The 23,650-nt window shown below is 36.5% G+C and overlaps 1 protein-coding gene across 1 annotated transcript in view; it reads left to right on the top strand.

Annotated features, from left to right (window-relative positions):
* The window catches only part of flt1 (fms related receptor tyrosine kinase 1), a 133,276-nt gene that overhangs the window by 36,510 nt on the left and 73,116 nt on the right, over nt 1-23,650 (top strand). The window contains exons 14-16 of the mRNA XM_083778669.1: nt 913-1,059; nt 1,170-1,301; nt 2,336-2,442. Of these exons, the coding sequence (XP_083634795.1) occupies nt 913-1,059; nt 1,170-1,301; nt 2,336-2,442 (386 nt within the window). The remainder of the gene's footprint in view (nt 1-912; nt 1,060-1,169; nt 1,302-2,335; nt 2,443-23,650) is intronic.

The following is a 23,650-nucleotide window of genomic DNA, read 5'->3' as shown; positions in this document are numbered from 1 at the left end:
GGGGAAAACAACAATCAGTCCCCTTACTTAAGTGACTTTTCTTCATGTCTTTTACTGCTGTTATGCATACAATCAGAGCTCAATACATTCACTTCCTCCCCAGGGACCCTCACACAGGGACATTACTAGAAAGGGGATGCAGAAAGAGACGAAGTTGGGAATAAAGACAGAATGGGCACCGCTTGGCTTGGAGAGATGGGGGAGGGGGACGGATAGGTGACAAAATTGGGAGAGATATTGCTGGTGGAGGAGCATGAGTCAGAGAGCCGGGGCCATTTGTCTAATTATAGCCCATGGTTGTGCGAAATTGAGAAATGTTCTGTGTCTCATTGTGTCCATTCACAAGCTAATACCAGTCGGGATGATGAAATACTGCATTGTCGAGGTTCTTAGGAAATGGGTTTGTGTTACGGGGTATTTTGAGGTGACTAGAGACCCGAGAGAATCCAAATGTCAGCTGACTCACAGGTTGAAACCAAGGCCACTCTCACACAGATATGTGTTACTACCAGCATGTTTTATTGTACCGGAATGGCACAGTTCCAAAGGTTGGAGGCAGGAGTAGGGTGGGGGTAGCTCTGATCTCAATTCATGGAGAAACTACCCAAAGGAGAACAATACATTTTAGTCTATTCATAAAAACACCTCTGTATTAGGACACATTTGCTTGTGTGTATTTGGTGAGGTAATAACACTTTATATTTCATACAGACACAATTGTAAGCAGTTATATTTTTACTGCTCAGTGTGCATACACACACACACACACACACACACACACACACACACACACACACACACACACACACACACACACACACACACACACACACACACACACACACACACACACACACACACACACATGTCTTCATTTCTCATAATATGTTAGTCTCTTTGCCTCTTCCTCAGTTCTAGAGCCTCCTGCGCTGCTGCAGAATCTGACAGACTCTAGTGTGAATGTGAGCAGCTCAGTCACTCTCAGCTGTGCCGCCCATGGCATCCCTTTGCCAACAATCACCTGGTACAAAAACCAACGCCCGCTGTCCCAGGGATCAGGTGAGAACACGGGACAAGCCGACATTAACAGGGAAGAGGTACCGGGTATAGTATACTGTTTCGTTTCGTGAGAGCATTTTTTCCCAATCTCTGCCATTTCTCACCGCCAGGCATTGTGATAGCGCCAGAGGGCGGTGCCCTGCACATTGATCGAATCACAGCAGAGGACGAGGGTCTCTATACGTGCCAAGCCACCAATGAGAGGGGATCTGTGGAGAGCTCTGCCTATATATGGGTCAACAGTAAGACATGCCCTGACCTATAGTGTTTTCAACTGTGATTGCCTTTCATTGGCTGTTTTAACCGTTTCAGTTCATACGACGCATGAGGCCGTCATAAGGATCCCGAACAATTAGTGCCTACGACGTCTGTCGTAGGCACTACGACGTTCTAGCGACGTCCTAGTGACACGGGGCGGGATAAGAATATTCAGAATTCTTCCTATTTTCTTTTTTTGGCATTTCGCTTTTCGCTTTTCGCTTTCCGTACGCTAATGCTCTGTGCAACTATTAGCTTGTCATTGACTCCCATGTTAGCGCGGCGGAAAGAATGACTCGTATCTCCTAATCCAAGGCGCTCTCCGTGGTGATGAATGGATCGATATGCTGGCGCTTCATTTCTGCTCCTCATCCGTATCTCCCGCAAAATATGAATGCTTTTTGGAGCGTAAATAAATAAATGAAGATGATCGGGGATGTGAGGTCACTTAGTAAAGTCAACTTTTTTAGGAAAGTGTTTCCGGTTCATAAACTCTGGCACTCCGGAGCTTATATTTTGATGCACTTCCGGCACTAAATGTGTTTAACCTGGACCCCTCAAAGAAGTGTACTCTCCCATATATGGGCATACTGATGCCTGCCTGTCTAATGTTCCATGGTCTGGAAATAGATCTTGAGTCAATCACTACTACTTCAGTATTACAATCAGTACACGTCTCAGTCTTTCTTATGTAGTATTGTTTTAAGAAGTATAGGATCTTTATTGTGAGCTATGGTGTGTTGAATGCTTTTAGCACTACCAGAGCGTGATGCCAAATATAAATCCTCATTGTTTATTCACGACTTAACACAACAAACCTAATTTTACATGTCGTAATCTGGTTATACAGCACAATGGCACGCACGAAGATGTTCTATTTCTACAATTCACCAAAAACACAAGTGGAGAAGATGAATGAGTGCCATATGGGACTGGATGTTAATGATGTATTGGTTTGTACAACATGTGGGAGGAGGAAAGGTCGTTTCTCATGTCGTGTGGCCATGTGTTCCTGTAGGCTCCTCAGAGAGATCCTCCCTGGAGATCCCCACCCTCACCTGCACCTGCGTGGTGGCTACAATATTCTGGCTGCTGCTCACCCTCTTCATACACAAACTGAAGCAGGTGAGAAGAACAAGTTGCTGTCACATATAGGCCCACTGTACAATCCACAGGGTGTTATAGCACAGCTTCACTGTGAACAACTTCAGCCCTATTACTTTGTCATGTGATGATGCGATACGACGGTATCATGCAGCGTAGCCGACCTACAAGCTCGCATCACGAGTAACGACACATTTGTGAGCTTGTAGATCTGCTAGTTTTTTTGGGAAATGGTAAAACTAATGAAAATGATACGTAGCTTGCGGAGTTACTTCAGTCAGATATACTCGAGGGGTTAACACGCTGCATTACTATGTGGGTGTATACAGTGTTTGCAAGACCCACATGTCATACGCTGATGTGGCAGTCAGCTGACCAATTGGGCGGGGTATTTAAGCTCACCTAAGACTGCATTCCTCCTGATTGTGGTTTACGCATCAGCCTGGGTGACGGCAGGGGCCAGCACTGGCGCTTTGGCATGGAGGGTCAGATCAACATATGGAATGAATTCTGTACTGGCTGGGCTTTAATATTTGGGCCTGTTGAGAATAACTTGCACTAATAACTTTGGGGCGGGCCCGTCTAGAGTTTGAATGGACAGATATCAGTCAAAAGGGAAACATCGAAGAGGATGGATGGATGGGGCAGGATCAACATGTGGAATGTCAGAACAGGTCAGCTCCATATATGGATATCTAAGGGTTTGAGGTCAGATGTAGAGTTGCTGGCCAATATTGATGACATCAGGGATCTCCATTCATGGTCATTCCCATATATGGGCTTAATATTGATGACATCAGGGATCTCCATCCCTGATGATGTCACGTGATGTCACGAGGCATGACCATATTAGTCCTGTACCTGCCTGTAGACCTTCTCGTAATTTGGAATTTCTCACTTGAACTGAGTCAATGGGTCCCTAGACATGAAAAATCAACGAGGTGCTCGTCCGCCATAGTGCCACGAATGGCGCAATGGCCAGCATCGGCTATGATGAAAATACAACTTTTTTGTTTCTGGGTGTATTTGCACATGTAATACCTCCATCCTGACTAATTCAGGTGTGTGGAATTAGTTTATGGTAGTATCTTTTGGTGTTATTGACCTTGAAAGGTCATGGTCACGGTCATTTTGCCATTCCGAAGACCTTGGCCATAACCTGGCCATTGTTAGTGAGTAAGAACAGGTGCAATAAGTCTAATGCAACTAATTGTGACATTTGCAATTCATTTCTGATACTATTTTGATCATTAAGGATCATCTTGTCATTGAGATATCAATATAAATGTTTTTATTCAATAATTCAATTCCGATTGTTGTCATTACTGTCACTTTTATTGTATTTTTTCCACAATTATTTGTTTTATTTATAAAAAGACATGAACCTAAAAATATAACAATTATAAATGTCCCCCATAAAATCAAAACAAAATCAAATAACAATTTCACACAAAGTGCACCATCCTGTGCATGCAAGTTTGTGTGATGGGTTTTTTACTTTTTACATAAGTAAAAAGTTAAATTTTCCATGGCAAAATATTATGCATGGAATCAGCACAGCAGCCACATCGTCGAGTGTCACTTACCTGCACACTTCCATACTGTGATCAAAGTGGGTGGTGAGGGTTTCAGACATTCTGATGGCAGTAGTGTACCAAAGTGCTCCTCTATCCATGTTCCATTGGCTCTAGTCTTGACTTGGGTACCTTTGCTGTCTCAAGCAGGTGGCAAGCCCTATGCTCCAGAAAGCACCTTGTTGGATGTGACCTCTGATCACACTACTTGTGGGAGGGAGAGCATCAATTCCAGCACTGGCACTGGTATAGCTTTCCATCAAATGTCTCAGCAGTTGTACTTGTCCTGGCCCCCGCCTAGACACGCACCAAGTACTTCTCTGCCAATGCTGCATCTTGTTCTGTCAAGGTGTCTGACTCTCCAAAGTCAGTTAAATATTGTACTGGGTCAGAAGCCATATCTGCATGTTTGGTCATCTCAGACGGCATACTATAGCATGCAGTTTTTCATCATTTTTGAGGATTAAAAAAAAAGACGAAAATCACTGATTTTCGTCTTTTTTTCAAATCCTCGTTTTGATTTTTAACCATGGGCTATAGCCCATCTCAGACGGCATACTATAGCATACCGTTTTTTTTATCATTGAAAAAATCACTCGAGACAATGGACTATAGCCCATGGTCTCGGAGTGATTTTCGTCTTTTTCTCAAATCCTCGTTTATCATCATTTTTGACCATGGGCTGTAGCCCATCTCAGACGGCATACTATAGCATGCCGTTTTTTATCATGTTTGAGGATTTGAAAAAAAAAGACGAAAATCACTCGAGACAATGGACTATAGCCCATGATCTCGGAGTGGTTTCCGTCTTTTTCTCAAATCCTCGTTTATCATCATTTTTGTCCATGGGCTGTAGCCCATCTCAGATGGCATACTATAGCACGCCATTTTTTATCATGTTTGAGGATTTGAAAAAAAGACAAAGATCACTCGAGACAATGGTCATGGAAGCCCATGGTATGGAAAAACGAGGATTTGAAAAAAAGACTAAATGACTTCATCATTTTTTACCATGGATTATAGCGGGTTAGGGTTAGGGTTAGGGTACTGTAGCATGACGTTTTTCTTCATTTTTGAGGATTTGTAAAAAAGATGAAAATCACTCAGAGACCATGGACTATTCGTCTTTTTTTTTCAAATCCATTTTATTTATTTTTTTATTTTTGAGGATTTGAGGATTACACTTTTAGACCTTGCTTATATTGAAACGTCACCATGTGTATGTATTTCTAATCTATTGGTACTTTCTATTTTTAATATTGCCATATTTAATATTGTTACGGGGTAATATTGCCTTTTTGATGTTCAATCCACGTTTCTTCTCTTCAAGTAGCACAACAAAGCTGTTTTTAGTAACTTGCAGATAGCTCAATCTGATGACAGGCTGTCCTTGTGATCCACAGGTCCAGGGTTCAATTCCAGCATTAGTCTTTACTGTGACACAACGGCGTGCTATAGTATGCCGTACGGTAGGTTAAAAAATAAATTCAAAAATTCAAAAAACGATGGGCTATAACCCATGTTTTTATTTATATATATATATTTTTTTAAACCTCAAAAATGATGAAAAACGGCGTGCTATAGTATGCCGTACGGTATGGGCCATAGCCCATTATCAAAAATGATGAAAAACGAGGTTAAAGAAAATTCAAAAAACGATGGGCTATAACCCATGTTTTTTTTATTTTTTTATTTTTTTCAAATCCTCAAAAATGATGAAAAACGGCGTGCTAGTATGCCGTACGGTATGGGCCATAGCCCATGGTCAAAAATGATGAAAAACGAGTTTTTTTTTTTTTCAAAAATTCATAAAACGATGGGCTATAACCCATGTTTTTTTCATTTTTTCATTTTTTTCAAATCCTCAAAAATGATGAAAAACGGCGTGCTATAGTATGCCGTACGGTATGGGCCATAGCCCATGGTCAAAAATGATGAAAAACGAGGTTAAAAAAAAAATCTAAAATTCTAAAAACGATGGGCTATAACCCATGTTTTTTGATTTTTTTCAAATCCTCAAAAATGATGAAAAACGGCGTGCTATAGTATGCCGTACGGTATGGGCCATAGCCCATGGTCAAAAATGATGAAAAACGAGGTTAAAAAAAAAATCAAAAATTCTAAAAACGATGGACTATAACCCATGTTTTTTGAGCTATAACCCATGTTTTTTGAATTTTTGAATTTTTTTCAAATCCTCAAAAATGATGAAAAACGGGGTGCTATAGTATGCCGTACGGTATGGGCCATAGCCCATGGTCAAAAATGATGAAAAACGAGGTTAAAAAAAAAATCAAAAATTCTAAAAACGATGGACTATAACCCATGTTTTTTGATTTTTTTCAAATCCTCAAAAATGATGAAAAACGGCGTGCTATAGTATGCCATACGGTATGGGCCATAGCCCATGGTCAAAAAGGATGAAAAACGAGGTTAAAAAAAAATCAAAAATTCAAAAAACGATGGGCTATAACCCATGTTTTTTGATTTTTTTCATTTTTTTCAAATCCTCAAAAATGATGAAAAACGGCGTGCTATAGTATGGCGTACGGTATGGGCCATAGCCCATGGTCAAAAATGATGAAAAACGAGGTTAAAAAAAAAAAAAAAAAAAAAAAAAACGATGGGCTATAACCCATGTTTTTTGAATTTTTTCATTTTTTTCAAATCCTCAAAAATGATGAAAAACGGGGTGCTATAGTATGCCGTACGGTATGGGCCATAGCCCATGGTCAAAAATGATGAAAAACGAGGTTAATTATGTTTTCAAAAATTAAAAAAACGATGGGCTATAACCCATGTTTTTGAATTTTTTCATTTTTTTAAAATCCTCAAAAATGATGAAAAACGGCCTGCTATAGTATGCCGTACGGTATGGGCCATAGCCCATGGTCAAAAATGATGAAAAACGAGGTAATTTTTTTTTCAAAAATAAAAAAAACGATGGGCTATAACCCATGTATTTAAAAAAAAATTAAATCCTCAAAAATTATGAAAAACGGCGTGCTATAGTATGCCGTACGGTATGGGCCATAGCCCATGGTCAAAAATGATGAAAAACGAGGTTAAAAAAAAAAAAAAAATTAAAAAAACGATGGGCTATAACCCATGTTTTTTGAATTTTTTCATTTTTTTAAATCCTCAAAAATGATGAAAAACGGGGTGCTATAGTATGCCGTACGGTATGGGCCATAGCCCATGGTCAAAAATGATGAAAAACGAGGTTATTATTATTTTTTAATTCAAAAAACGATGGGCTATAACCCATGTTTTTTTAATTTTTGATTTTTTTTTCAAATCGTCAAAAATGATGAAAAACGGCGTGCTATAGTATGCCGTACGGTATGGGTCATAGCCCATGGTCAAAAATGATGAAAAACGAGGTTAAAAAAAAATAAAAAAATAAAACGGCCTGCTATAGTATGCCGTACGGTATGGGCCATAGCCCATGGTCAAAAATGATGAAAAACGAGGTAATTTTTTTTTCAAAAATTAAAAAAACGATGGGCTATAACCCATGTATTTAAAAAAAAATTAAATCCTCAAAAATGATGAAAAACGGCCTGCTATAGTATGCCGTACGGTATGGGCCATAGCCCATGGTCAAAAATGATGAAAAACGAGGTAATTCTTTTTTCAAAAATTAAAAAAACGATGGGCTATAACCCATGTATTTAAATTTTTTTTAAATCCTCAAAAATGATGAAAAACGGCGTGCTATAGTATGCCGTACGGTATGGGCCATAGCCCATGGTCAAAAATGATGAAAAACGAGGTTAACCCTTTTACTGCTGCCATTTATTGAGAAATTAGGACCTAATTCATGCCAGCATTTTTTTAATTTGAGCTCTTATTTTGAAAAGCCACATTTTGCCTCAACCGGAAGTGAGCTTATCCCTGCCAGCTTTACGTTGCCAAGACAACCTTTGTTTACATGATCGAAAAATGCCGGTACATTTTTGCACTCCACAACGTCGGCTCGTGCCGTCAAAGAAACGCTGTTTTGACCAAAAATGCCATCTGGGACAAGGAATAGGAGATACAGGCGATTGAAAGAAACGGATAGAATGGATTCTTATGGCGACGGTGAATTAATATGAACGATCCAGTGCAGTGCTAACAACAGTGCTAGCTAACCGGCTAACGTGAGTAGCATTATGGCTTGATCAATCATATGCACTAATAAAGGGCAATTGCCGAAGGGCTTCGGCAATGGCAGCAAGCGTTAATATCAAATTAATGCTTCAATTGCCGAAGGGCTTCGGCAATGGCAGGAAGACGGTTAAAAAAAAAACTAAAATTAAAAAAACGATGGGCTATAACCCATGTTTTTTGAATTTTTTCATTTTTTTTAAATCCTCAAAAATGATGAAAAACGGGGTGCTATAGTATGCCGTACGGTATGGGCCATAGCCCATGGTCAAAAATGATGAAAAACGAGGTTATTATTATTTTTTAATTCAAAAAACGATGGGTGTAGCTGTACAGGTTCAACTAGTATGTCCACGCATCATACAGATGTCTGATATTGGTTTTATTTGTCATGCGACTTTCAACTCCTCCAGTCACCAAGACACCGTGAAAACTAGAATAAGGAAACAATGACATTTTGTTCAGTTTTTGAGTCCGTACACATTGTAAACAGTAATTAGAGTCCACACATGTGCATTCAAATGATCAAACAAAGTCCATAGTTCTACATTACAGCAACGTTAAACAATCCACAACAACACATAACAATGAAATCACAAAGAATATGTACCGTGTGCGCCTTTGAACCATGTGCAGATTGATTAATATCGTCTCTCTCTGACGTTCCCAAAACATACAACTTTTCTCCAGGAAGTCCGTTCAACCTCTGACCCTTACTGACAGGTGACGTCATGTGAGTGACGTGACACTCTGATCATGTGACTCCCTTCCAAAGGGTGTATTTTTACCTTGTAATGTAACCTTTTGACATATTTATTGCCATTCTTAAATTCTATTTATTCATAATGAAATCAACCTTTTTATCCAAGTATGATCATAAATGTTGCACAACCAAAACCATATTTTATATAATTTAAGTTTATACCTGAAACCACTGTCTCTCGTTCTGGGACAGTTACACTCCCACCAATTACTGCAATTTAGGGTTTACATAATAAATTCAATAATTTCTTGAACACTTCTTTTTTTTTTTCCAGACTGAGTGTTGTGGAACTTGTGTCTCTACTGTCCTCTGTCTTCCACTGTCTCTATTTTGTTGACTGCTTCAAGGGTTCTGATGACAGCAGCTGGTGTCCTTGGCAGAAGTTCCTTGACTGATATCCGATGACACAGAACAGTCACCTCTGTTTTCTTTACTTTCTGTGGTATGCTGCCAACGATGCTCCATCCTAAGTCAGTCTTTATAGCATACGGCTCGTAGTCACCTCCCGTGATGACTCTCCGTGGTGCCAATGCTTTTGCGCAGTCATACCCAATTAGTATCCCTACCTTGCAATCCATCAGCCCTGTCATTTCGTATGCTATGCCTTCCAGATGCTTCCACCCTTTGGCCGTCTCTGAGGTGGGAATTTGTGAACGCTCATGCGGGATAAAATCCCTGGTATAGGCTGGTGGCAAGTCAACATGACTTTCTGAGTCAACTCCTCTAACTCTTAGCCCACTAACTCTTTCACTATTAACAATGGAGTCTTTTCCCATCATAGTGGTAAGCCTCAACTTGACTGGTTCCATAACTGCCCCCATTCTCTCACACACCTCCTTGTCTACAAAGGTGTTGCTACTCTGGGTGTCCAATAGGGCATACACTAGGAGCGGCCTTGTTTCAGGGGTGGTGGTCGAGGAAAGCCATACAGGCACTATCATGGATGTGCTCCCACCATCACCTCTGTTTACACAGCAAGAAAGGGATGAGGTGCTTTCTTCTACTTGTTCAAGCTGAGAAGATGATTCATCTCCAACCGGACGATTTTCATGAAGGGGTGTCGGATGGTATTTCTTACATATGTTGCAAGTGGCCTTTTGCTTGCAGTTTTTCGATACATGTCCTCTTCGAAGACATCCAAAACATAGGTTATTTTCGAATATGAACTTTTTCTTATCCTCAAGTGACTTGTCACAAAACGTCTTGCATTTGTAGATGAAGTGGCTCTCTTCACAGCATATGCATTTGACTGTGTTTGAGGAGGCTGAGGGAGATTTTACTTCCTCGTCTTCAGAAGTGTCCTCCGAACTACTACCTCCTGCACTGTGTGTCTTTGCCACCATTTTTGGCTCATCTCTGGTACTTAAATTTGTGACCAACACATTTGCCTTTGGGTGCGTAATGTCTTTGGATTGCCTCTCTTCCATATGTTTCAGCGCATGTAAGGAGCTCACTGGATTGCATGCAATATATGCTTCTTGTGCAATAAACTCTGCAAATTCTTTGAAACTAGGGTAATCCTCATTTTCTTTCAGGCATTTTGAGACTATGCGATTCCACCGAGAGGTCACCCAGTCAGGGAGTTTGTGGAGCATCTCTTGATTCTTTTCCCAGTCGTTCAACGATTGAAGCCCCTTCACATGTGGTATGGCATTGCTGCAAGCTTTAAGAAAATCACCAAACTGTCTTAGTTTAATTGACTCTCGTGAACCAATCTTTGGCCAGTTCTTCAGTTTATCTCTAAAGGCACGCTGGATTATAAAGGGGTGGCCATAGCGTTCATTCAGTGCCTCCCATGCCTGATCATAGGCTTCTTCATCCTTCCTGAAGAAGCTTCCCTCCAACACAGAACGTGCCTCTCCTCCGACATATTTTTGCAAGTAAAAGAGCCTGTCTGCTGTGTTTGTGCAGCGGCGTTCAATTAATGCCTTGAAGCTCGTGCTCCACTCTAAGAAGTTCAGTGGTTCGCCTGTAAAGATGGAGGGCTCAGGTGCAGGTAGTCTGGTAAGCACCATTGTGTCATAAAGGGCTTGAACTAATGACACTTCATTGTTGGTACTGTTTGACTGTACATAGTCCTTACACGTTCCTTCACTTTTTATTTCTTTCTTGCTTGTACTTTGTATGTCTGTCTTGTTTCCATTTTTTATTGTTCTTTCATTTTTTGGTACTGGCTGATGAATGGCCATTTTGCTACGAACTGATCTCTCCTCAGAGCCCTCGCTTGAGTCTGCTTCCGAGTATGCCTTAAGCTTGGCAGTTAGTACTTTAATATCCCTCTGATTTTCTAGCTTTTTGAGCTCAGTTGCCATAGCTTGTTGCTGTGCTGCCATATCTGCTTTCATAGCACGTTGCTGTGCTGCCATGTCTGCTGCCATAGCTTGTTGTTGTGCTGCCATGTCTGCTTCCATAGTTTGTTGCTGTGCTGCCATAGCTTGTTTTTGTGCAGCAATAACATCCTCCATCTCCATTTCTGCTTGTTTCGCAGCCAATTCTGCTGCACAATCCGCGATTTTTGCTGAAGCATTTGAGTGTTCTGATCCATGTTTTGAGTGTTGCCTCCCAACAGTAGATTTAGTTGATGTAGTCTCTATTAAGGACTGAGCATATTCTTTGTCAAACACTGCATTGAGTCTTTTAATTTCTGCCTCCGCATTAAATTCCAATCCGACTTCTTTCTGACGTAATTTCAATAGCTCTATCAGGTCTCCTGTTAGGTACACGCAGCCGTCTATTTTTCTCCTAATCTCAGTAGAAGGTGCTGACTGTGCTCGTATATTATTATACGCATCTTCCAATAGTTTTTCTGACACTTCAACATGGTCAATCAATTCAGTCAAGTCACTGTCAGAGCACTCGAATTTCAGACCTACACGTGCAGTTCTCACAGCTCCTTTCCAACGTTCATACACAAAGTCGAATTTATCCTCCATTTTGGAAATCTCTTGTTGTTTCAGCTCCTGCATTTTTGGAGTTAAAGTTTTCACTCTAGATGATTTCCTTATTTCGGCTTGTTTTGATGTAAGGGTCTCTTCTGAGACTTGGAGTATTTGTAGTTTAGCATGAATTTCACCTATTAGTGTTTCCAGGCTTTCTCTTTCTTTGTCGTCAGATTCTGTTTCAAGTTGTTCTTTTAGTTTGTCATATTCTTTCTGAAGAGACTCAATTTCTTTCTCATCTTCTTGGCCAGGCATAATTCTGTTTTATAACCTGCTGTATATACCATCAACTTATTGTAAATACTCAAACTCTGAAGTGCAACTTAGTACAAATCAAACCCAAAACTGTATACATTACTGATATTAAACCTTGTAAGCCTATATGCACTCTGCATGAATTATCAATGCTAATGAACTGTCAAAGACACATACAAATAGAAGGTAGTATATGCATAGCAATACGACATCAATACAGCACAAATAACTTGCTATTATTATTATATAGACCCTTTTGTTTGTTATTTTCTTTGACAAAAGTTCTATTCTTGATCTATTTTCCACTGTCAAACCTTGACGTCTGGGATGATGATGCAATCTTGCACTCTCAGTCTCTCCGCTTTGGTAATGTAGCGATGATGCGCACACAAGTCTCTTGTAGAACTGTAGTGTACACTGATCAACGCTACCCTCTCCTGGTGACACCGCGCCACTGCAGCTTCAGTTGTTCAAAGCGGACTGTCAGTTCTTTTTTCGGACGTTCTTTCTGCGTCTGCGAGACAGCGACACGTTCTTGATGTTCCACTTATGTCAGTCTCTTTTCAACAATGTTGGCGTGCCATGTTACATTCTCTCAATCCCTCTGGGACCACGCTGGCATGCCGTTTTCTCTGGTGAACCACGCTGGGCGTTACGTTTTCACTGTAGCTGTACAGGTTCAACTAGTATGTCCACGCATCATACAGATGTCTGATATTGGTTTTATTTGTCATGCGACTTTCAACTCCTCCAGTCACCAAGACACCGTGAAAACTAGAATAAGGAAACAATGACATTTTGTTCAGTTTTTGAGTCCGTACACATTGTAAACAGTAATTAGAGTCCACACATGTGCATTCAAATGATCAAACAAAGTCCATAGTTCTACATTACAGCAACGTTAAACAATCCACAACAACACATAACAATGAAATCACAAAGAATATGTACCGTGTGCGCCTTTGAACCATGTGCAGATTGATTAATATCGTCTCTCTCTGACGTTCCCAAAACATACAACTTTTCTCCAGGAAGTCCGTTCAACCTCTGACCCTTACTGACAGGTGACGTCATGTGAGTGACGTGACACTCTGATCATGTGACTCCCTTCCAAAGGGTGTATTTTTACCTTGTAATGTAACCTTTTGACATATTTATTGCCATTCTTAAATTCTATTTATTCATAATGAAATCAACCTTTTTATCCAAGTATGATCATAAATGTTGCACAACCAAAACCATATTTTATATAATTTAAGTTTATACCTGAAACCACTGTCTCTCGTTCTGGGACAGTTACAATGGGCTATAACCCATGTTTTTTTAATTTTTGATTTTTTTTTCAAATCGTCAAAAATGATGAAAAACGGCGTGCTATAGTATGCCGTACGGTATGGGTCATAGCCCATGGTCAAAAATGATGAAAAACGAGGTTAAAAAAAAATAAAAAAATAAAACGGCCTGCTATAGTATGCCGTACGGTATGGGCCATAGCCCATGGTCAAAAATGATGAAAAACGAGGTAATTTTTTTTTCAAAAATTAAAAAAACGATGGGCTATAACCCATGTATTTAAAAAAAAATTAAATCCTCAAAAATGATGAAAAACGGCCTGCTATAGTATGCCGTACGGTATGGGCCATAGCCCATGGTCAAAAATGATGAAAAACGAGGTAATTTTTTTTTCAAAAATTAAAAAAACGATGGGCTATAACCCATGTATTTAATTTTTTTTTAAATCCTCAAAAATGATGAAAAACGGCGTGCTATAGTATGCCGTACGGTATGGGCCATAGCCCATGGTCAAAAATGATGAAAAACGAGGTTAAAAAAAAAACTAAAATTAAAAAAACGATGGGCTATAACCCATGTTTTTTGAATTTTTTCATTTTTTTTAAATCCTCAAAAATGATGAAAAACGGGGTGCTATAGTATGCCGTACGGTATGGGCCATAGCCCATGGTCAAAAATGATGAAAAACGAGGTTATTATTATTTTTTAATTCAAAAAACGATGGGCTATAACCCATGTTTTTTAAATTTTTGATTTTTTTTTCAAATCGTCAAAAATGATGAAAAACGGCGTGCTATAGTATGCCGTACGGTATGGGTCATAGCCCATGGTCAAAAATGATGAAAAACGAGGTTAAAAAAAAATATAATAATAAAACGGCCTGCTATAGTATGCCGTACGGTATGGGCCATAGCCCATGGTCAAAAATGATGAAAAACGAGGTTAATTTTTATTTTTTTATAAAAAAACCGATGGGCTATAACCCATGTATTTTCATTTTTTTCAAATCCTCAAAAATGATGAAAAACGGCGTGCTATAGTATGCCGTACGGTATGGGCCATAGCCCATGGTCAAAAATGATGAGAAACGAGGTTAAAAAAAAATAAAAAAATAAAAACAACGATGGGCTATAACCCATGTTTTTTGAATTTTTTCATTTTTTTCAAATCCTCAAAAATGATGAAAAACGGGGTGCTATAGTATGCCGTACGGTATGGGCCATAGCCCATGGTCAAAAATGATGAAAAACGAGGTTAATTATGTTTTCAAAAATTCAAAAAACGATGGGCTATAACCCATGTTTTTGAATTTTTTCATTTTTTTAAAATCCTCAAAAATGATGAAAAACGGCCTGCTATAGTATGCCGTACGGTATGGGCCATAGCCCATGGTCAAAAATGATGAAAAACAAGGTAATTTTTTTTTCAAAAATTAAAAAAACGATGGGCTATAACCCATGTATTTAAAAAAAAATTAAATCCTCAAAAATGATGAAAAACGGCGTGCTATAGTATGCCGTACGGTATGGGCCATAGCCCCTGGTCAAAAATGATGAAAAACGAGGTTAAAAAAAAAATCTAAAATTAAAAAAACGATGGGCTATAACCCATGTTTTTTGAATTTTTTCATTTTTTTCAAATCCTCAAAAATGATGAAAAACGGGGTGCTATAGTATGCCGTACGGTATGGGCCATAGCCCATGGTCAAAAATGATGAAAAACGAGGTTATTATTATTTTTTAATTCAAAAAACGATGGGCTATAACCCATGTTTTTTTAATTTTTGATTTTTTTTCAAATCGTCAAAAATGATGAAAAACGGCGTGCTATAGTATGCCGTACGGTATGGGTCATAGCCCATGGTCAAAAATGATGAAAAACGAGGTTAATTATGTTTTCAAAAATTCAAAAAACGATGGGCTATAACCCATGTTTTTGAATTTTTTCATTTTTTTCAAATCCTCAAAAATGATGAAAAACGGCCTGCTATAGTATGCCGTACGGTATGGGCCATAGCCCATGGTCAAAAATGATGAAAAACTAGGTTAATTTTTAAAAAAAAATTAAAAAAACGATGGGCTATAACCCATGTTTTTTGAATTTTTTCATTTTTTTCAAATCCTCAAAAATGATGAAAAACGGCGTGCTATTGTATGCCGTACGGTATGGGCCCATAGCCCATGGTCAAAAATGATGAAAAACGAGGTTAAAAAAAAAATCTAAAATTAAAAAAACGATGGGCTATAACCCATGTTTTTTGAATTTTTTCATTTTTTTCAAATCCTCAAAAAGGATGAAAAACGGGGTGCTATAGTATGCCGTACGGTATGGGCCATAGCCCATGGTCAAAAATGATGAAAAACTAGGTTATTATAATTTTTTAATTCAAAAAACGATGGGCTATAACCCATGTTTTTTTAATTTTTGATTTTTTTTCAAATCGTCAAAAATGATGAAAAACGGCGTGCTATAGTATGCCGTACGGTATGGGTCATAGCCCATGGTCAAAAATGATGAAAAACGAGGTTAATTATGTTTTCAAAATTTCAAAAAACGATGGGCTATAACCCATGTTTTTGAATTTTTTCATTTTTTTCAAATCCTCAAAAATGATGAAAAACGGCCTGCTATAGTATGCCGTACGGTATGGGCCATAGCCCATGGTCAAAAATTATGAAAAACTAGGTTAATTTTTTTTTCAAAAATTCAAAAAACGATGGGCTATAATAACCCATGTTTTTGAATTTTTTCATTTTTTTCAAATCCTCAAAAATGATGAAAAACGGCCTGCTATAGTATGCCGTACGGTATGGGCCATAGCCCATGGTCAAAAATGATGAAAAACTAGGTTAAAAAAAATAATCAAAAATTTCACAAAACGATGGGCTATAACCCATGTTTTTTTTTTTTTTTTCATTTTTTTCAAAACCTCAAAAATGATGAAAAACGGCGTGCTATAGTATGCCGTACGGTATGGGCCCATAGCCCATGGTCAAAAATGATGAAAAGCGAGGTTAAAAAAAATAATCAAAAATTTCACAAAACGATGGGCTATAACCCATGTTTTTTTTTTTTTTTTCATTTTTTTCAAAACCTCAAAAATGATGAAAAACGGCGTGCTATAGTATGCCGTACGGTATGGGCTATAGCCCATGTTCAAAAATGATGAAAAACGAGGTTAAAAAAATATATCAAAATTTCAAAAAACGATGGGCTATAACCCATGTTTTTTTTCTTAATTTTTTTCAAAACCTCAAAAATGATGAAAAACGGCGTGCTATAGTATGCCGTACGGTATGGGCTATAGCCCATGTTAAAAAATTATGAAAAACGAGGTTAAAAAAAAATATCAAAATTTCAAAAAACGATGGGCTATAACCCATGTTTTTTTTTTTTTTCATTTTTCTCAAAACCTCAAAAATGATGAAAAACGGCGTGCTATAGTATGCCGTACGATATGGTCCAAAATGATGAAAAACGAGGTTAAAAAAAGAAAAATCTAAAAACGATGGGCTATAACCCATGTTTTTTTTTTTTCATTTTTTTCAAAACCTCAAAAATGATGAAAAACGGCGTGCTATAGTATGCCGTACGGTATGGGCTATAGCCCATGTTCAAAAATGATGAAAAACGAGTTTTTCTTTTTTTTTTCAAAATTTCAAAAAACGATGGGCTATAACCCATGTTTTTTTTTTTTTTTCATTTTTTTCAAAACCTCAAAAATGATGAAAAACGGCGTGCTATAGTATGCCGTACGGTATGGGCTATAGCCCATGTTAAAAAATTATGAAAAACGAGGTTAAAAAAATATATCAAAATTTCAAAAAACGATGGGCTATAACCCATGTTTTTTGTTTTTTTTCATTTTTTTCAAAACCTCAAAAATGATGAAAAACGGCGTGCTATAGTATGCCGTACGGTATGGGCTATAGCCCATGTTCAAAAATGCTGAAAAACGAGGTTAAAAAAAAAAATCAAATTTTCAAAAAACGATGGGCTATAACCCATGTTTTTTTTTTTTTTTTTTTTTCTCAAAAATGATGAAAAACAGCGTGCTATAGTATACCGTACGGTAGGGGCTATAGCCCATGTTCAAAAATGATAAAAAACGAGGTTAAAAAAAAAATAAAAAAAAATAAAAAACGATGGGCTATAAAAAACCCATGTTTTTTTTCTTCATTTTTTTCAAAACCTCAAAAATGATGAAAAACGGCGTGCTATAGTATGCCGTACGGTATGGGCTATAGCCCATGTTCAAAAATGCTGAAAAACGAGGTTAAAAAAAAATATCAAAATTTCAAAAAACGATGGGCTATAACCCATGTTTTTTTTTTGTTTTTTTTTCCTCAAAAATGATGAAAAACAGCGTGCTATAGTATACCGTACGCGTACGGTAGGGGCTATAGCCCATGTTCAAAAATGATAAAAAACGAGGTTAAAAAAAAAAGAAAAAAAAAAGAAAAAACGATGGGCTATAAAAAACCCATGTTTTTTTTCTTCATTTTTTTCAAAACCTCAAAAATGATGAAAAACGGCGTGCTATAGTATGCCGTACGGTATGGGCCATAGCCCATGGTCAAAAATGATGAAAAACTAGGTTAATTTTAAAAAAAAAATTAAAAAAACGATGGGCTATAACCCATGTTTTTTGAATTTTTTCATTTTTTTCAAATCCTCAAAAATGATGAAAAACGGCGTGCTATTGTATGCCGTACGGTATGGGCCCATAGCCCATGGTCAAAAATGATGAAAAGCGAGGTTAAAAAAAATAATCAAAAATTTCACAAAACGATGGGCTATAACCCATGTTTTTTTTTTTTTTTTCATTTTTTTCAAAACCTCAAAAATGATGAAAAACGGCGTGCTATAGTATGCCGTACGGTATGGGCCCATAGCCCATGGTCAAAAATGATGAAAAGCGAGGTTAAAAAAAATAATCAAAAATTTCACAAAACGATGGGCTATAACCCATGTTTTTTTTTTTTTTTTCATTTTTTTCATTTTTTTCAAAACCTCAAAAATGATGAAAAACGGCGTGCTATAGTATGCCGTACGGTATGGGCTATAGCCCATGTTCAAAAATGATGAAAAACGAGGTTAAAAAAATATATCAAAATTTCAAAAAACGATGCTATGCGTGCTATAGTATGCCGTACGGTATGGGCTATAGCCCATGTTAAAAAATTATGAAAAACGAGGTTAAAAAAAAATAGCAAAATTTCAAAAAACGATGGGCTATAACCCATGTTTTTTTTTTTTTTCATTTTTCTCAAAACCTCAAAAATGATGAAAAACGGCGTGCTATAGTATGCCGTACGATATGGTCCAAAATGATGAAAAACGAGGTTAAAAAAAAAATAATCAAAAAACGATGGGCTATAACCCATGTTTTTTTTTTTTCATTTTTTTCAAAACCTCAAAAATGATGAAAAACGGCGTGCTATAGTATGCCGTACGGTATGGGCTATAGCCCATGTTCAAAAATGATGAAAAACGAGTTTTTCTTTTTTTTTTCAAAATTTCAAAAAACGATGGGCTATAACCCATGTTTTTTTTTTTTTTCATTTTTCTCAAAACCTCAAAAATGATGAAAAACGGCGTGCTATAGTATGCCGTACGATATGGTCCAAAATGATGAAAAACGAGGTTAAAAAAATAATAATCAAAAAACGATGGGCTATAACCCATGTTTTTTTTTTTTCATTTTTTTCAAAACCTCAAAAATGATGAAAAACGGCGTGCTATAGTATGCCGTACGGTATGGGCTATAGCCCATGTTCAAAAATGATGAAAAACGAGTTTTTCTTTTTTTTTTCAAAATTTCAAAAAACGATGGGCTATAACCCATGTTTTTTTTTTTTTTTCATTTTTTTCAAAACCTCAAAAATGATGAAAAACGGCGTGCTATAGTATGCCGTACGGTATGGGCTATAGCCCATGTTAAAAAATTATGAAAAACGAGGTTAAAAAAATATATCAAAATTTCAAAAAACGATGGGCTATAACCCATGTTTTTTGTTTTTTTTCATTTTTTTCAAAACCTCAAAAATGATGAAAAACGGCGTGCTATAGTATGCCGTACGGTATGGGCTATAGCCCATGTTCAAAAATGCTGAAAAACGAGGTTAAAAAAAAAAATCAAAATTTCAAAAAACGATGGGCTATAACCCATGTTTTTTTGTTTTTTTTTTTTTCTCAAAAATGATGAAAAACAGCGTGCTATAGTATACCGTACGGTAGGGGCTATAGCCCATGTTCAAAAATGATAAAAAACGAGGTTAAAAAAAAAAATAAAAAAAATAAAAAACGATGGGCTATAAAAAACCCATGTTTTTTTTCTTCATTTTTTTCAAAACCTCAAAAATGATGAAAAACGGCGTGCTATAGTATGCCGTACGGTATGGGCTATAGCCCATGTTCAAAAATGATGAAAAACTTTTTTTTTTTTTTTTCAAAATTTCAAAAAACGATGGGCTATAACCCATGTTTTTTTTTTTTTTTTTTTTTTCAAAACCTCAAAAATGATGAAAAACGGCGTGCTATAGTATGCCGTACGGTATGGGCTATAGCCCATGTTAAAAAATTATGAAAAACGAGGTTAAAAAAAAATATCAAAATTTCTAAAAACGATGGGCTATAACCCATGTTTTTTTTTTTTTTCATTTTTCTCAAAACCTCAAAAATGATGAAAAACGGCGTGCTATAGTATGCCGTACGATATGGTCCAAAATGATGAAAAACGAGGTAAAAAAAAATAAAATCAAAAAACGATGGGCTATAACCCATGTTTTTTTTTTTTCAAAACCTCAAAAATGATGAAAAACGGCGTGCTATAGTATGCCGTACGGTATGGGCTATAGCCCATGTTCAAAAATGATGAAAAACGAGTTTTTCTTTTTTTTTTCAAAATTTCAAAAAACGATGGGCTATAACCCATGTTTTTTTTTTTTTTCATTTTTTTCAAAACCTCAAAAATGATGAAAAACGGCGTGCTATAGTATGCCGTACGGTATGGGCTATAGCCCATGTTCAAAAATGATGAAAAACGAGTTTTTCTTTTTTTTTTCAAAATTTCAAAAAACGATGGGCTATAACCCATGTTTTTTTTTTTTTTTCATTTTTTTCAAAACCTCAAAAATGATGAAAAACGGCGTGCTATAGTATGCCGTACGGTATGGGCTATAGCCCATGTTCAAAAATGATGAAAAACTTTTTTTTTCTTTTTCAAAATTTCAAAAAACGATGGGCTATAACCCATGTTTTTTTTTTTTTTTTTTTTTTCAAAACCTCAAAAATGATGAAAAACGGCGTGCTATAGTATGCCGTACGGTATGGGCTATAGCCCATGTTAAAAAATTATGAAAAACGAGGTTAAAAAAAAATATCAAAATTTCAAAAAACGATGGGCTATAACCCATGTTTTTTTTTTTTTTCATTTTTCTCAAAACCTCAAAAATGATGAAAAACGGCGTGCTATAGTATGCCGTACGATATGGTCCAAAATGATGAAAAACGAGGTTAAAAAAAAAAAAAATCAAAAAACGATGGGCTATAACCCATGTTTTTTTTTTTTTTTTTTTTTCAAAACCTCAAAAATGATGAAAAACGGCGTGCTATAGTATGCCGTACGGTATGGGCTATAGCCCATGTTCAAAAATGATGAAAAACGAGTTTTTCTTTTTTTTTTCAAAATTTCAAAAAACGATGGGCTATAACCCATGTTTTGTTTTTTTTTCATTTTTTTCAAAACCTCAAAAATGATGAAAAACGGCGTGCTATAGTATGCCGTACGGTATGGGCTATTGCCCATGTTAAAAAATTATGAAAAACGAGGTTAAAAAAATATATCAAAATTTCAAAAAACGATGGGCTATAACCCATGTTTTTTGTTTTTTTTCCTCAAAAATGATGAAAAACGGCGTGCTATAGTATGCCGTACGGTATGGGCTATAGCCCATGTTCAAAAATGCTGAAAAACGAGGTTAAAAAAAAAAATCAAAATTTCAAAAAACGATGGGCTATAACCCATGTTTTTTTTTTTTTTTTTTTTTTCTCAAAAATGATGAAAAACAGCGTGCTATAGTATACCGTACGGTAGGGGCTATAGCCCATGTTCAAAAATGATAAAAAACGAGGTTAAAATAAAATAAAAAAATAAAAAACGATGGGCTATAAAAAACCCATGTTTTTTTTCTTCATTTTTTTCAAAACCTCAAAAATGATGAAAAACGGCGTGCTATAGTATGCCGTACGGTATGGGCTATAGCCCATGTTCAAAAATGATGAAAAACTTTTTTTTCTTTTTTTTTTCAAAATTTCAAAAAACGATGGGCTATAACCCATGTTTTTTTTTTTGTTTTTTTTTTCAAAACCTCAAAAATGATGAAAAACGGCGTGCTATAGTATGCCGTACGGTATGGGCTATAGCCCATGTTAAAAAATTATGAAAAACGAGGTTAAAAAAATATATCAAAATTTCAAAAAACGATGGGCTATAACCCATGTTTTTTCATGCTGTAGCCCATGTTAAGAAATTATGAAAAACAAGGTTAAAAATATATATCAAAATTTCAAAAAACGATGGGCTATAACCCATGTTTTTTTTTTTTTTCATTTTTTTCAAAACCTCAAAAATGATGAAAAACGGCGTGCTATAGTATGCCGTACGGTATGGGCTATAGCCCATGTTAAAAAATGATGAAAAACTAGGTTAATTTTTTTTTCAAAATTTAAAAAAACGATGGGCTATAACCCATGTTTTTTTCATTTTTTTTCATTTTTTTCAAATCCTCAAAAATGATGAAAAACGGCGTGCTATATTATGCCGTACGATATGGGCTATAGCCCATGGTCCAAAATTATGAAAAACGAGGATATTATTTTTTTCAAAAAAACAAACAAACAATGGGCTATAACCCATCGTTTTTTTAATTTTTTAATTTTTTCCAAATCCTCAAAAATGATGAAAAACGGCGTGCTACAGTATAGTATGCCGTACGATATGGGCTATAGCCCATATCCTTGCGGTGTATAGCGGTGTATGAGAATGGGTGTTGCGGAGGATGAGAGCATTCCTCTCATCCTCCGCAACACAATGCATTCTCTATGGCAATAGCACAAACTTTGGCATGCTACTAGTCCTACATACTTACACCTAGCAACCCCATTCTAGCCTACTTAGGTTCATCTTACGGTGGACATGTTTGCCTGAAAAGGAATCTTTGAAATGTTTCATAGTTTTAGAAATATAGTGCTTTCAAATTTACAATGGGGCTCAATGGCAAAAATGATGAAAAACGGCGTGCTATAGTATGCCGTACGATATGGTCCAAAATGATGAAAAACGAGGTTACATTTTTTTTTAAACGATGGGCTATAACCCATGTTTTTTTTTTTTTTTTCATTTTTTTCAAAACCTAAAAAATGATGAAAAACGGCGTGCTATAGTATGCCGTACGGTATGGGCTATAGCCCATGTTCAAAAAGGATGAAAAACGAGGTTAAAAAAAAATATCAAAATTTCAAAAAACGATGGGCTATAACCCATGTTTTTTTTTTTTTTCATTTTTCTCAAAACCTCAAAAATGATGAAAAACGGTGTGCTATAGTATGCCGTACGATATGGTCCAAAATGATGAAAAACGAGGTTAAAAAAATAATAATCAAAAAACGATGGGCTATAACCCATGTTTTTTTTTTTTCATTTTTTTCAAAACCTCAAAAATGATGAAAAACGGCGTGCTATAGTATGCCGTACGCTATGGGCTATAGCCCATGTTCAAAAATGATGAAAAACGAGTTTTTCTTTTTTTTTTCAAAATTTCAAAAAACGATGGGCTATAACCCATGTTTTTTTTTTTTTTCATTTTTTTCAAAACCTCAAAAATGATGAAAAACGGCGTGCTATAGTATGCCGTACGGTATGGGCTATAGCCCATGTTAAGAAATTATGAAAAACAAGGTTAAAAAAATATATCAAAATTTCAAAAAACGATGGGCTATAACCCATGTTTTTTTTTTTTTTCATTTTTTTCAAAACCTCAAAAATGATGAAAAACGGCGTGCTATAGTATGCCGTACGGTATGGGCTATAGCCCATGTTCAAAAATGCTGAAAAACGAGGTTAAAAAAAAATATCAAAATTTCAAAAAACGATGGGCTATAACCCATGTTTTTTTTTTTTTTTTTTTTCCTCAAAAATGATGAAAAACAGCGTGCTATAGTATACCGTACGCGTACGGTAGGGGCTATAG

Source organism: Protomyctophum parallelum (genome assembly GCF_964188405.1).
Source record: "Protomyctophum parallelum genome assembly, chromosome: 12".
Taxonomy (NCBI): Eukaryota; Metazoa; Chordata; class Actinopteri; order Myctophiformes; family Myctophidae; genus Protomyctophum; species Protomyctophum parallelum.
This window is presented reverse-complemented; position numbering and strand designations above follow the sequence as displayed.